The sequence below is a fragment of the Plecotus auritus genome (assembly GCF_963455305.1).
Source record: "Plecotus auritus genome assembly, chromosome: 4".
Classification (NCBI taxonomy): Eukaryota; Metazoa; Chordata; class Mammalia; order Chiroptera; family Vespertilionidae; genus Plecotus; species Plecotus auritus.
In genome coordinates, this window is record NC_137775.1 from 178,265,782 (window position 1) to 178,279,941 (window position 14,160).

The 14,160-nt window shown below is 47.1% G+C and overlaps 1 protein-coding gene across 1 annotated transcript in view; it reads right to left on the reverse strand.

Annotated features, from left to right (window-relative positions):
* Nucleotides 1–13,142, reverse strand: part of RAPGEF5 (Rap guanine nucleotide exchange factor 5) — a 279,765-nt gene extending 266,623 nt beyond the window's left edge. Inside the window, exon 1 of the mRNA XM_080666447.1 lies at nucleotides 13,068–13,142. Within this exon, the coding sequence (XP_080522573.1) occupies nucleotides 13,068–13,094 (27 nt within the window). The 5' untranslated portion in view covers nucleotides 13,095–13,142. The remainder of the gene's footprint in view (nucleotides 1–13,067) is intronic.
* Between the last annotated feature and the right edge of the window lie 1,018 nt (nucleotides 13,143–14,160).

The window sequence follows — 14,160 nt, forward strand, 5'->3', positions numbered from 1 at the left end:
TGCCTGCAGTCCAGAAGACCCTTATTTATAAGCACTTTCCTTAGCTCAGACTTGTCTCCCTTGGCCAATTTTATTCTAAAGGATAATGACCTACTTTCAAGTAGAAAGCCCCAAGGAAGTCACTTGAGAAGAAACCCTCAGAAAATTCCCAAGTCATCTGCCCGGTAAAAATAGCAGTATCTTAACTCTGCTTTCAAGCCAACCAGCCCCAAGCCAGTCTGCTGGGTTACAGGTCGGGATAGTGGCTCAGCAATGTGCTGTTTGGTCTGATGCCAGCTCCCCGGGTGGTCCACTGTGTGAACACGGATCCAGCTGTGCACTGGGTTTTGTTCACACTTCGGTCTGTATATTCACCTTCGATACAGATTTTCCTGGAAACGACCACCCTACCAGGAGACAGTCCAAGCTCATCCAAGAACCTTTGAATCTCTCTCACATTCTCCTTCATGGATATTTGGAAATTCCTTTGGCAAAGCTCCAATCTGCTAGGGGCTAAGCTGAGACTTGAGAATGGGTTGCCTTTAAATGGGGCTCCTAAAACATCAGATAAATAATCTTTGTGCATATTTATATTAAAAAATACTCATTTACATGAAATTTAAATTTAAGTGGGCTTTCCACATTTTTATTTGCTAAAATCAAATTTTGAATAAACTATTTTTTTGTATAAGGATATGTCAAATATTATGTGGAATGTATTTAGGCTAAAAATATATTTTTCTAAGATTAAAATTTAACTGGGTGTCCTGATTTTATCTGACAACCCTATTCTGAGTGTTTTACACATATGGATTCATTGAACTCTGGTACAACTGAAAAAGAGAGGTACTATTATTACCTCCACTTTGCGGAGAAGGAAAAGAGACTGAGTAATTTGCCTAAAAAATCTGGAAACACCAGGTGCTGAAAAGAATGCAGAGCAATTAGAACTACCCTGCTGGTGGAAATGCAAAATGGTGCAGTCACCTTGGGAAATCATTTGACTTTTTAAAAGTTAGCACACACCTGCCAGGTGATCCTCTGTCTAATATTACTACCAAACACTTTGGGAAAGGTCTGATTGAATATCGTGAAGCTAAAGTAAAAAGAACTGCACATACACACACTGCACTGTAGTTGGTATACGTGTTTTTGCATAGGGGCAGTATTAGGAGTTCTGAGAGAGGGACAAATAAATCAATGTATTGCAAATAATTACAGCAATGTCTCACTGTTGGAAAAAAGCTACAAATAAGGAGGGGGCAGGCTGGAATGAACCTTCAGCAGCTGGATTGGAGTTAGACACACTCAACATTGACTTATGTCTTAAAAGATACACACACAGAGAAAAATAGATACAGAAATAAAAACAGGTGTGTATATTCATGAGTTAGCACATATCCATCTAGTGCCTTATTCTTCTCATCAAGACAGACTAGAAGCAAGGACGGTCCGGGAGCAATGAGTGCACTGACTGCCCAGATCTTGGTTTCTAACATCATTGGCTCCTTGGAGAACTGGTTCATTCCAGAATTGGAGCAGAAAACCTAAGATGAGCCTGAACTATGGTGTGGTACCAGAAAGGAAGGAAGCACTAAAACGTAAATTAAAAGATGGGGCATATCAAAGGGGGAAAGTGCACCCAAAGGCCAACGTTGGAACCACTTGTGCAACAAAATAAGCAATAGGATTGGATTATAACCCAAAGACTAAGGTAAGTATCCACAAGTCCACAGGGAAATATCTGGATAAATGAGGGAGACTTGTCAAGGCTTCCTTACAGAAGAATTCTACATAACAAGGTAGGCAGAATGAAGGAAGTAGAAATCACCATTAGACCATCATGGTAATAACTGCCAAAAGCAAGATCCACCAAAGGAGGCTAAAATCGGGGGTGGGGAGGGAATAAATAAATAAAAATTAAAATTAAATAAATAAAAAATAAAATCAGGGGCAAGAGTTTAAGCAGAAAGGAGAGACTTGCATGATCTCAAAGTATCTTTCCTCCAATGCTTAATAATTATAAAAGTAAAATAGTAAGCATGTGGTGGAGAATCCAGACAAGCATCACCTTAGCCGAGAGATCCAAGTTAACATCAACAGTAACATGTATCAAAAGTATGTGCCCCTGAGAGCATGCGCTGAGAGAAGGGCACCTTTCTGTTGTATTCTTTCAAGGTCATTAACAAGGACAACTGAGGGGTTGTCACAGATTGGGGAGGCTAAGGAGACAGGACAACTAAATGAAATGTGGGATCCTGGAATAGAAAAGAAGAACGGTAGTGGGAAAAGCGATGACGTCTAAATAAAGTCTGTAGTTTAACATATTGTGCCAAGGTTGACTTCCTAATTTACATAAATATTCTATGGTTATGTAAGATGCTACGCAGGGGGGTGGGGGAAGGAGTGAATCCCACATAGCAACTCTCTGTACTATTTTTGCAATCCATCCAAGTCTAAAATTATCTAAAAGTAAAATATTGCCCTCAAAACGTAACACCCTCACTTCTCCCACACAATTCCTTACTCTAGCAAAAGAGAAGAAATATTAAAAAGCCTTTGTGCTACAAGAATAGGGCCAGGCCACCACAGTTTGGGCTACTCAGTGATTTTCCTGGTCTTCTCTTCAGCTTTAAACCAGTTCAGGAATCCTAAAACATCTATTTTCATCCCTCCTTCCTTCCTCCAACTTCTAAATCAGGATTGCCCACTGCAAGTAGTTGGCACGCCCCTCTCCCATGCAGCTCAGCGCCTGACGTAGTGACAAGGCCCAATCGGTGGGCTGTGCCCTCTCAGCCTCGGCTGTATTTACTGTTGTTTGTGGTTTGTGGTTTGGAGAGAAGTGGGACCCAGAGGCACCATGTGCCCTTAGAACGTCTGCAGACCCTTCTGGAATCCCGTGAGGAAAGCAAGGCAGAGCAATCTCACCCAAAGCAAGAACTGCAGCGCCTGCTCTGAAGGATCCAAGTTACCAACCTCATTGCTGGAGGAAAGTGACTCCCATCCCTGAAAGGACAGATAAACTAATAGTGGGTGACGACATGAAAAACGTCTGCTGCTGCCTGAAGATGCTGCCGAACCCAACATTTCATCGGGTGGCCTGTCTACACCTTCCATCCTTCCGCAAGGCTGAGCTTTTTTTAAAAGATTATTTTTTATCTAAAACCAGATATTTTACCTCATGAAGTTGTTAGATATTTTATAAGAAATAGACTGGTCCCTGACTTTTCATTTAGCTCACAAGGTAAAGGCCAATTGTGGTTAACATATACTATAAAATGCTCGCATACTGATAATATGAATCCTTAGGAATAACCACTTTTTTGGAGAGAAAAAAAAAGGATATGTTTCTGGCTAATGGAAGAAGAGGCTACCTACCAAGAAATAAAAAAGGAATAAACCAACAACAACAAAAACCAGAAACTCAGGAGACACCATCAAGGTGGGATTACTTCGATGGGTTCAGGACACACTGAAACTACTGATCTTTGAGGCTCAGGGATTGTTGGTGTCTTCTGCTGAGAGGCCCAGCCTCATGGTCCCTTCCTCCAGGGTTAGGCCAGCTTCTCGAGGTCTCATAGTGGCTGTGGCTGTTACAACCTGATCACAGCAGGTTTTTAAGCGGCATGTTCACGGGGCACACTGGGCACCCTGGGATTTTTCCTCAAGTTGGGGGTAGTGGGGGGCTCGCTCCATCTTGTTTCCAAATGATCAAGGGTTGCATCTTCCAGCTTCTCAGTGTTCCCTCAGAGAACCACAGTCCATGCTCCAAATCATTGCATTTCCTCTCCATCAAGTTGAAGAAGGGAGACTTGGGATGGGTGAGGTGACAAATGAGAAGAAAGTGTCGAGGGACTCTGGGAAGACGACAGGGTTTCCACTTAGCCTGTGACCTTCCAGTACCACTTCCACCACCCACCTTCTTCTAAACCCAGTGAAGGGCAACAAGACAACATGGAATCTGGGTCTTGAGTCCAGTGACAGAATGGAAACTACATAATTCTAAAATATTTCAGAGATAGGTTTTTTAGTTTTTCCGAAGTTCAATCTACTTCCTGACCCCCAACCCCAAAGATAACGACTCTATGGGTGTGGGGGGAAGATTGGATTCTTCAGGTTTAAGAGGGTGGTTTTGCTCCACAAAGTGAGGGCTGGTTGTGAAGCAAAGTTAGGGCTGGGACCCCCAGCAATAGCCCCACATCCTCAGGATGGATGTCCTGCAGGTGGCCCAGGACAGGCTGGGTGCTCCGGGGTCACTGGCATGCCCATACTGAAGCAGCATGTAGACCAGGAGTGTGAGCCTGGAGCTGTGATGGGTGTGATAGCTCATAGAGAACAATGGGAAAGTATAGGTCTGTTCCACTGCTCAAAGTCTGCCTAGAACCTACTAGAAAGTGCCCATCCCTGTCGCCACATGTTGAGAGTCAACTCCAAAGGCAAGAGATACGTATATAAACTCATTGGTCACCAATGAATAATTTGTTTTATTGTTAAAGCTCAAAAGAGTAACCTGAACATTTATGGGGTGCTAAATTCACTGCCTATTGCTTTAAGGGAGATATAGATGATAATCTATGTATCTATAGGTCTAGATAGATCTATCTATCTATCTATTTCTTCAAACTGTATGTGTATGTGTGTATACATAGTATTTAAATATATATGATGTCCAAGGATCAATTGCCGGTCTACATGCTAAAGATGATATAGAAAAGACCCTTCACTTCAGTAGTTCTCTCCTTGGCTGTACCTTGGAATCACCCGGGTAATTTAAAAATATTCCTGATGCCTTATTACCACTTCCAGAGATTCTGAGATTATTCATCTGAAGGATGGTTGGGCATTCTAATATGCATCCGAGCTTGAGAATCATACATTTATTTAGAGTCTAAAGGCCCAATTCTAATCCTGTTAGTTTCTGTGGGAAACCAGTAAGAGCCAGCATCCTGTGTGGCAGCGAGGGCTGCTACGGAGGCTAAGTGTGATCTGCTGATGGCCCAGGAAGGGAAATATTCATGCAGCTGATGTTACCCTGCTCTGGTACTTGTCAAAGCTAAGCTAAAACTCCACTGTGTACAGGCTGCCACTGCCGATGGGCTTCTATCTGGGTGAGATGCTGGAACAGGGCTCAAACTTGTGTAGCCATGAACTCAAACAAGATGATAAAGTCAGCTGAAGAACGTGAACTTTGTGTCACTTGTAGCATCTGGGCATCTGGAACCTGGCTAGAGAGCTCTGCACACCTCTGCCCACCAGCTCACCCATCTCAGTGGAGACTCGAAGTCCCAGACAGATGGCTGTGTGAACGTGTGCCCTACAAGATGACAGAGAGCTTCTAATTATGGATCTGAGTCCAAATTAGAAACCTCTCCCGATTGCCAAACAACGAGTCACATATCCTTCAAATGAACTTTCACATTTGGAAGTTAAACCAACTCCCTGGTCCTCTGTCTCTGATTATCCAGCAAGCCTGGCTGGAGGGCAGGAGTACTTCTACAGCCACTCATTTCATCCCCACCACTGCCCTAAGAAGTGGCTTCCCGGCCTGGCTTTGTGATGCTGCTCCAAGGGGTTCCTGACCATCTCCCTCTCAGCCAGGGGGTAGGTGGTGGTCAGGACATCAGCAGCAACTGCCTGTTAAATAGTGTGACTTCAAGAGCCACATCTGCCTGGAGCCAAGGATGGAGGCTCCAGTCACACTCTTGCAAAGGTAACCCTGTGCCCCCACCCACCACATGCAGTCAGGGGGGGCCAGGCTGGGCTCCTAGGCTGCCTTCCACACGGGCCTTGAGTAACTGGACTTCATATCCACCACTCAGGCAGCTGATGGGAGTCTCTCCCAAACCTTGGTGTTCTCTGTTGCTACGTGACAAATTACCATAAGCCTAGTGGCTTAAGCAACACCATTTATTGTCTCCCTGTTTCTGAGGGTCGGGAGTCTGGGCAGGGGTTGCCTGGGTTTTCCACTCAGGGCCTCAGAGGCCACAATCACGCTGTCAGTGGTCTGGGTTCTCTTCTGGAGACCTGACCAGAGAAGAATCTGCTTCTGAGTTCACTCAAGTTGTTAGCAGAATTCATCTTCTAGAGGCTGGAGGACTTTTTGCTGGGGGTCAGCTCCTAGAGGTCACCCACGGTTCCCAGCCATGTGGCCATCTCACAACATAGCAGCTTACTTCTTCAAAGCTACCAGGGGAGAGGTTCCTTCTCCAGTCTGCTAAGTTACCCAATCAAGGGAGGGGCATCCATCACCTTCGCCACGTAATGTAACCCAGTCAAGTGAGGGACACCAATAACCTTCACCATATGATGTAACCTGATCAAGGGAGGGACACCAATAGCCTTCACCATATAATGTAACCCAATCAAGGGAGGGACATCACTAGCCTCCGCCGTCTCCTATTGGTTAGAAATCACAGGTTCCACTTGCACTCAAGAAGAGGGACATACAAGGGTATGACTCTTTGGGGGTCACCTTAGGGTGTGTTTGTCACATTCAGCCACTTGCTTTTGTGTTTGACACAGGCTACAGGATTAGAATTCCTCTCTGATCCTTTTTGCCAGGTCTGAACTTGACCTATATTTTTGGTACTTATCCCTGACTGCTTCCCACTAATTCTCCCCACTCTGTCTCCCTCCAGATGCTCTTGGATGCTGCAGCTGCACATGTTGGTAGCAATCTGCCTTGACAAATGTCATGGAACCTCAGAGGAAACAGGTTGGGAAAGGTTAAGTGTCTTGTTCAAGGTCACTCAGATTATACTACAGATGGAATCTGAACCCAGGTCTGTTTAACTCCAGATCCCATGACCTTCCGTCTGCATAGCCTACATGGTAATGTTACTAATCCCATCAACCTCCCCAAACTGACAATGAAATAATGCACAGGACAGTACTTTGCAAACTGAAGAGTACTATGCAAATGTTTACTAAGAATTTTACTCAGTAAAAGCATGGATTTTTGGCTTCTTAACAACATAGATCCTCACTTGCATTTGCCCTTGGAAAACCCCAAGTCTAGGCAAAATTTTGTTTACATAGCTTTGTGGCACATTAACAAGAGGTAAATCTTTTTAAATGCTTCCAGTATAATCCAATGCAAAGCCTATAAAGCATGATGGGGAGGGGGATTAATCAAAGAAAACAATCTTTAATCTCCACTTCTTAGTCTTCCTTTGTTCTTTTCTGCTTTCTCTCAGCAGGTTTCCTATTTATACCTGTGATTTCCCATAAATGAGCCACCGATCTTGGGAGAAGCAGGCTGTCTGTTCAGACACCAACCCCCTCCTTTGATATCCAAAACTATAAGGAAAGCCCAGAGTCCCCCTTCCCATCCCACTATGGGTCCCATGCTGCCCATCGGAGCCCAGAGTTTAATGTCATTGGAAGCTGAAGCTGCTGGGGGGTCTGGGATGGGGGCCGTGGGGGGATGTGAGACTCAGGCCCAGACAGGTCCCTATTACAGCACCAAACTGGTGAGACCTGAATCTGGTCACAATTAGGCTTCCATTTGCTGGATAACTGAGAGGCGAACAATCACGCCTTTGTTTGAGACGTCTGGGCTTTATCTTCGGTTATTCAAGGTAACAGGGAGAGAGCGAGATTCCCACACCCCTGGCGCTGAGACTGGTCGCTAACAAGGCAGAAATGCCTCTCTCCCGTACGCCTATCCCTCGAAGATAAGGAGCCATTCCTCCAGGTATTAATACTATCTATCTGCTCTAATCGCAGAGTTCTCACAGGGTAGTCTGTACATGTTTCTTGTACGAGGTCTTAAGACAGCCACCCACTGCAGTGGGGAGCAGCCTCTTCAGCTCTGATCATGTGGGATCAGGAGTCAGAGAGGCCCAGATTGAAACCTCAGCTTGGCCTTCGGGCACCTGGTCCCCCTCAGCCCCTCGGGGCCTCTGAGCCTCCTCCCTCAGATGAGAACCTACTACTCCTTGAGTTAAGTGGCTGAATGCAAGGGTCTAGACCAGCGATTTTTAGCCTTTTTCATCTCAGGGCGCACATCAACTAAGCACTAAAATTCTGTGGCTCACCAAAAAATACATTTTTTGCCGATCTGACAAAAATTGGGTATAATTTTGATTCAGCCACACCTGATGGGCATTGTTGTGTTGGCTGTTGTCATTTTTTTTTACAGTCTAAGGGAGAAGAGGTCAGTGCCCTGACAGAAGAGCCAGGTATTGCACGTTTTAAAAATTCTTGGGGAACCAGTTGAAAATCGCGGGTCTGGACCAGCACTGGCTGCTGCTGAGCACTTCCAGCATGGCCAGCTTGGGTTGTGTTCTCAGAATTTCTTCCCTCCTCAGGTCTGTCTGAGAGGGAGGCCAGGCCGTTATGCTTCCTGACCTCAGGGGCGCAAAGACCATGTCACTTTCACTCTGCGGTTTCAGCCAATCTGAGCCCACTGGGCGGAAAAGGGACTGTGTACTGACATTTCCACCAGGAAATAAGCCATTCCCAGAGTTCTGAGTGGGACTGAATCACACACGGGGTGGGAAATGAGATGAGGAAGAAGGAGGAAACAGAAGGGGGTAAACACAGCTGACCATTTCCTTGGTTTTTATGAGTAGTAACAACTGATTTTATACGTAAATGAGAATAAGCCTCACCCTGTTCCAAATCCGAAAAGATCATAATCCAGAGCCACAATGTTGCACAACACTGACAGCTAGAAACAAAAGCCACGTCTTCCCACATGCACAGCACTTCTAAGTGTTCGCTCCCTGGGACCAGCGCTGCTCTGGGACTCGAGCTGGTGTCTATGTGCTGGGACCCAATGACTCCACACAGGTGATGAGACGTGGGGACCGGCACCCAGGGTGGCTATGGGCAGCTGCTGGGAGAAATTAAATGTATGGTAATTTATGGCTTGCCCCGGGAGACTCGGGGCTGAGTTGTCTGGACACACTGTCTGCACTGACTGATCACCCTGCAATGGTGTGAGGTTCCCCTTCACTTCCCCAGTGACGCCATGCCTTTCGATGGCACAAGGGTTGCTGCTGTTACGTGTGAGCGCTGGAGGGGAACACGCCTGCCAGTAGAAGCCTTTATCCGTGTTTACCAGGCGCCAGGCGGCATGCCCACACAGACTCCCAGGAGTAGCAGGGCCAGATGTCACCGAAAGAAGCAGAAGCTGCTGAGAGATGGAGAGTGAACGCAGATAGTAAGGGGAAGGGACCGTGTCCCGTCCACGCTGGGCCTGGCCGGGGATGGCTGCTGGCCATGTGACCACAGGGCCTTCCTTGCTTGCATGAGGACAACTGTCTGAGGTGGGAGTGGTAATCACAGTCACTCGTTACTAGGGGTTTACTCACAGCTCGGTGCGAAGCACTTCACATGCATTCTGCCAGGGAGCCCTCCAATAGCTCTGAGGGTCACTGTCATGACCCCATCTCTCAATCATGTAAACAACTTAAGTGACATCTGAGCTCACCCAGGGAGAGGTAGTTGCTGAACTTGAACCCTGGTAACCTGACCTCTGCTATGGGTTTCTGCAAGTCTGCTGGCCGTGTCCTGGGAATTCATCTATGCTCCAGTCCAGCTTGCCCAGTCTTTTAATTGGCTTCTCCACTCTCTGATTTAGTGGTCAAGCACACGGGCTCTGGGGCTAGACCACGTGGGTCCAAATCCTAGCTGTGCGGTTAGCCACCTGCACACCATCTGGGCTGGTTTTCCTCTGTAAAAAGAGGACACTGTATTGATATCTGGCATCACCGAGGGCCTTCAGAAATGTAGGCCGACAAAGTCAGAACCTGCATTTCAGCAAGACCACCAGGTTTATCTGCACGTTTGAAATCATATACACTAGAAAATAGTGCACTACAATGAATTATTTTTTAAGATACGTAAGACTCTCAGATGAGTTGGTTTCATACCACACAGCTATCACAGGTCTAGTTCAACTTTGCACGTGCACTTAGAGAGCTGAGGTGTTCCTCAGATGGACACAGCCACATGAAACCAAAGGATTCCTGTGTTGAAAGACAAGGAAATGAAGCTAAATTGTTGCTGTGAGAACTCATGTCAATGAGGTAAGGTTAGAAGTAGAGTTCCTGTACTCCATGAGGGCTGGGCAGGAAGCATCATTAAGTAAAATAAAATCTGTTGGCATCTGTTCCCACCAAGATTTCATGCCTAATTAGGTCAAACCCAGGAAGCCGAATCCTGCACTGGGGAGAGAAGTGGTAAGCATCTAGGTAATCTCAGAAGCTACCACACGGGGGAGCTCTTTGTAACCTGAGAGATACCTATCAGTGGGTCCTGCAGGCTCAGGAATTGGGAGAGCATCACTCTTTTGCCTTTTATGAAGAAAAACTGTTGAGAAAAAAAAATGTCCAACTCTATACCTCACACTGAAGAGAAAGGACAAGATCAGTCGTACTCATTCTGACACCTGGAAGAAAAATTCACCTTAGAAGGAAGCCATATTCCACGTAAGGACAGGGGGTACAGACAGAATGTGCGCACTTTCCTCCAATTGCTAGTAAGAGTTGGTATTATTTGAGAGGCAATGAGAGGGTCTTTCTGTCCCCAGCACATTTACTGATCCCTGAAATTCCACCATTGGAGAGTTACTCCTTTAAGTCAGTAGTTCTCGACGAGGGACAATTTTCCCCCTGGCCCCATGTTAAAATGGACTGCTAGGTCCCACTCTCAGAGTCCGATTCAATAGGAACCAGAGAATGCTTGACAGAGTGGCTCACAGTCACAGGATACTCTCTAAATTCCCACGGCCTCCGAGAAAGCAGAGAGAAAGGCTCAGGGGTACCAGCACCGCCCAGCTAGAAGGACACACCAGGACTAGGTGAGCATGCCAACTGGGCCCTGCTCCCTCTGCTCCCACCTCACCATCTGTAGTCCCCACATCCTCTGAATAGGCCTGGCTTTGTCTTCCCACCTCCCACCTCTCCCAACCTGCTCCATGTAGAGCCCAGCCCTCCCCACTCGCCTCTCCGCACAGCCTACAGCTTCAGCCCACCTCCTGAGGTGGTGGTGTGCTCAGAAGAGTCCCTCCAGGGCTCCGGCCAGGCCAGCAGCAGCTCGCCCTGCATCCAGCGCTCAGGGCTCTTCCCCAGCCACCTCCAGAGCTTGGGTGACAGTTCACTTCTTTCCATCCTGATGCACCGCCATGTGCAAGTCCTGACCGGTTCTGACCTCATGTCTACAACTTTTCCTACACTGTCCCTTCCCATACACCTCTCCCCTGCCAAGGAGCTATCTTGCTAAACACGTAGGCAATTGCTCTCACCTCTCATGCAACAGAGTAAACGACAGGACTGGATTGTAACCTGTTCTTTCCAGCCATGCTGGCCACATGCACTCGCAGGCCCTTCTCCCTGGGCCCACAGGCAGGCAGGGGCCCGGGAACTGAGATTTGCCTGGCTCTGACTCCTGAGCAGCCATCTCAGCCCCTCCCGGGCAAGGTCCCTGCAGCCCTGCTCCCTCCCTAACGGCCAAGGTATGAGAAAGGCTGTAAATACAAAGTCATCATCATCATCGGTTTGTCTCTCCAACTACGCAGGGGGAGGAAAAAAAGACACCCACGGGTCATTGATAATAAGAACTGCGTTGATCAAGTGAAGATCAAGAAAGAGAAGACATGACCGGCTGCTAGGAACTCACGTGTGATTGGTCAGCACAAGCCCAGGTCTAATCCTTGCTGAAAATCAGAATGGATCCCTTGATAGGAGATCTTTCAGTTACATGGTTGTTTGAAACTCTTACGTAGGAATAAAAATCAAAGCACATTTCATTATACATTTACCATATTGCCATTCCAAAATGGGAAAGATGATACAGGTAAAGAAATACAAAACTGAGCAAATGATACCAATACTGATACCTTTGTGAGCAATTGGGATCAGGACTGTCCCAGAACACCCGCCTCCAACCCCCATAAGCAGCTGCAGTCATCCTAACCCACCCTTGAGGTTGGAAACCTATGAAAAAGAGGGACTACCCCACCCCACGGGCCACCACAGGGACACTGCACAGGCCTCCGCCACAGCTGAAACAGGTGGCTGGCCCTGACCTCTGTTTCCCTCCTCTCCCGGCCCTTCCTCGGCTCCCCTCCCAGGACCAGCTGCTCATGCATGTGGCCTCCGGCCCTGCCTGCCGCTTGCCCAAGCAGTTTCGATTTCCTCTTCACCCCCGGCCCAACCCATCCTCCCGCAGCGGGGAATTCCTTCTGCAGGTTTCCTGCGGGGCCATCCATTTCAAAATGTTTAACTGGGTAAAAAGAAAGGAAGGGCTTCGTTATCTCTAAGCCACCACCTTCAGGAACACACCTCCCTGACCTGCACTCGCAGGAGCCTGAGCCAGTGTCCTTGGACGACCTGGTCACTGAAGTGGCTCCTGCCTATGGACAGTGCGGTCAGTGTTTGAATCGGAGTCCCTACCCTCCTGCTCCTCACCCCCACGGTGCTGCACTTCGCCCTCTTTCAAAATGTTAAATTCAATCTTGAGCCGGGGGGGCGGGGTGTCAATAAACCCCTTTGCAGATTAACATGTACAAATTGCCAGTTAAAGAAAGTCATGGGGCTGTAAGGTACAGCCTGGGGAATAGAGTCGATAACATTGTGATAACTGTGAATGGTGCCAGGTGGGTCTTGACTTATCAGGGTGATCACTTCTTATGCACATGTCCAATCACTATGTTGTACACCTGAAACTAATATAATATTGTATATCAACTGAAATTGCAAAAAATAAAATAAATAACCCCTTTGCTGGGACAAAAGGAGGAGATGGGAACTAAGGCTCAGGTCATCCCAGCAGCCCCGGGAGAGGAAACCACTGTCGACTGCTGCCCAGCAGGGCAGAAGCAGCGAGGGACACAGCACACACAGGCTGGAACTGCCCAGGCCTGTCCCTAACTTCCCAAGCACCTGGGCCAGCACCTGCAAAGGCAGAACTGAGCGGGGTGCTGGAGAAAAGCCCACCAGGTTCTCCGTTTTGCCAGGGACAAGGACCCAAGTGGATTGCGCAGTTAAGTGAAAGGGAAAATGGTGAGCAGTTGCCGAGACCTGGGTCGCAGGACCTCTGGCATGTTTTCTCATCCATGTATTGCTGCTGCTTCTTACCCAAGGCTTTTTATTGAGAATGAACATTCATGGAACTGGCAACAGCGTCCCCTGGTGTTCAGAATGGGTTCGAACCTGTAAAAAGAAAGAACAAGGGAGTACTCCATAAATGCACCTGCTGCTATCTTTCTATTTGTTGTTTTGGGGTTTCCAATATTAGGGAAGCGGATATTCTAGTTAGTAACATAATTTCACTGGTAGTTATTACAACATTCTTGAAGCAGTTTTCAGAGAGCGTAATATAGCCAAAGCATAATACTTAAACAGAATTAAACTCTCCTCGTACTGTAAATTGACCCTTCCTCTCTCTGTAAGGGTGTAGACCCTCAGTAAACATAGTTCATATGTCTAATAGTAGGGCATTGTTGTGAGTTGAGTTGTGTCCTCCAAAAAGATGTTGAAGTCCTAGCCCCCAGTACCTGTGACTGTGACCTTGATGGGAAATAGGGTCTTCACAGATGGTCAAGTCAATATGAGGTTGTTAGGGTGGACCCTAGCCCAATGGGACTGGTGTCCTTGTAACCAGGGGAAATCTGGACATGGAGGCAGACACGTGCACAGGGAGAATATGATAGGGTAGGATGGGATGGAATGGAATGGAATGGAATGGAATGGAATGGAATGGAATGGAATGGAATGGAATAGAATGGAATAGAATAGAATAGAATAGAATAGAATAGAATAGAATAGAATAGAATAGAATAGAATAGAATAGAACAGAACAGAATAGAAATGAAGGCAGGAGTCAGAGTAGTATGTTACAAGCCAAGAAAGGCCCAGGATGGCCAGCAAACCACCAGAAGCAAGGGGGAGGCATGAAACAGATCATTTTCCAAGAAGAAACCAACCCTGCTGCCTCCCCCATGTCCCCCCCCCCGCCCCGCCGCCCCAGAACTGGGAGACAATAGCTTTCTGTTGTCCTCAGCCATCCAGTTTGTGGGACTTTGTGGTGGCAGCCCTAGCAAACTAATACAGGCATCAATCACAATGGGAAGAATCTGCTTATATTGCAGCCTCCACAGGATAGAACCAAAGAGCACTAACCAGCTGTGTGCATGTAAAGTTCAATGATGCCCAGCAACTTAGCCCATTG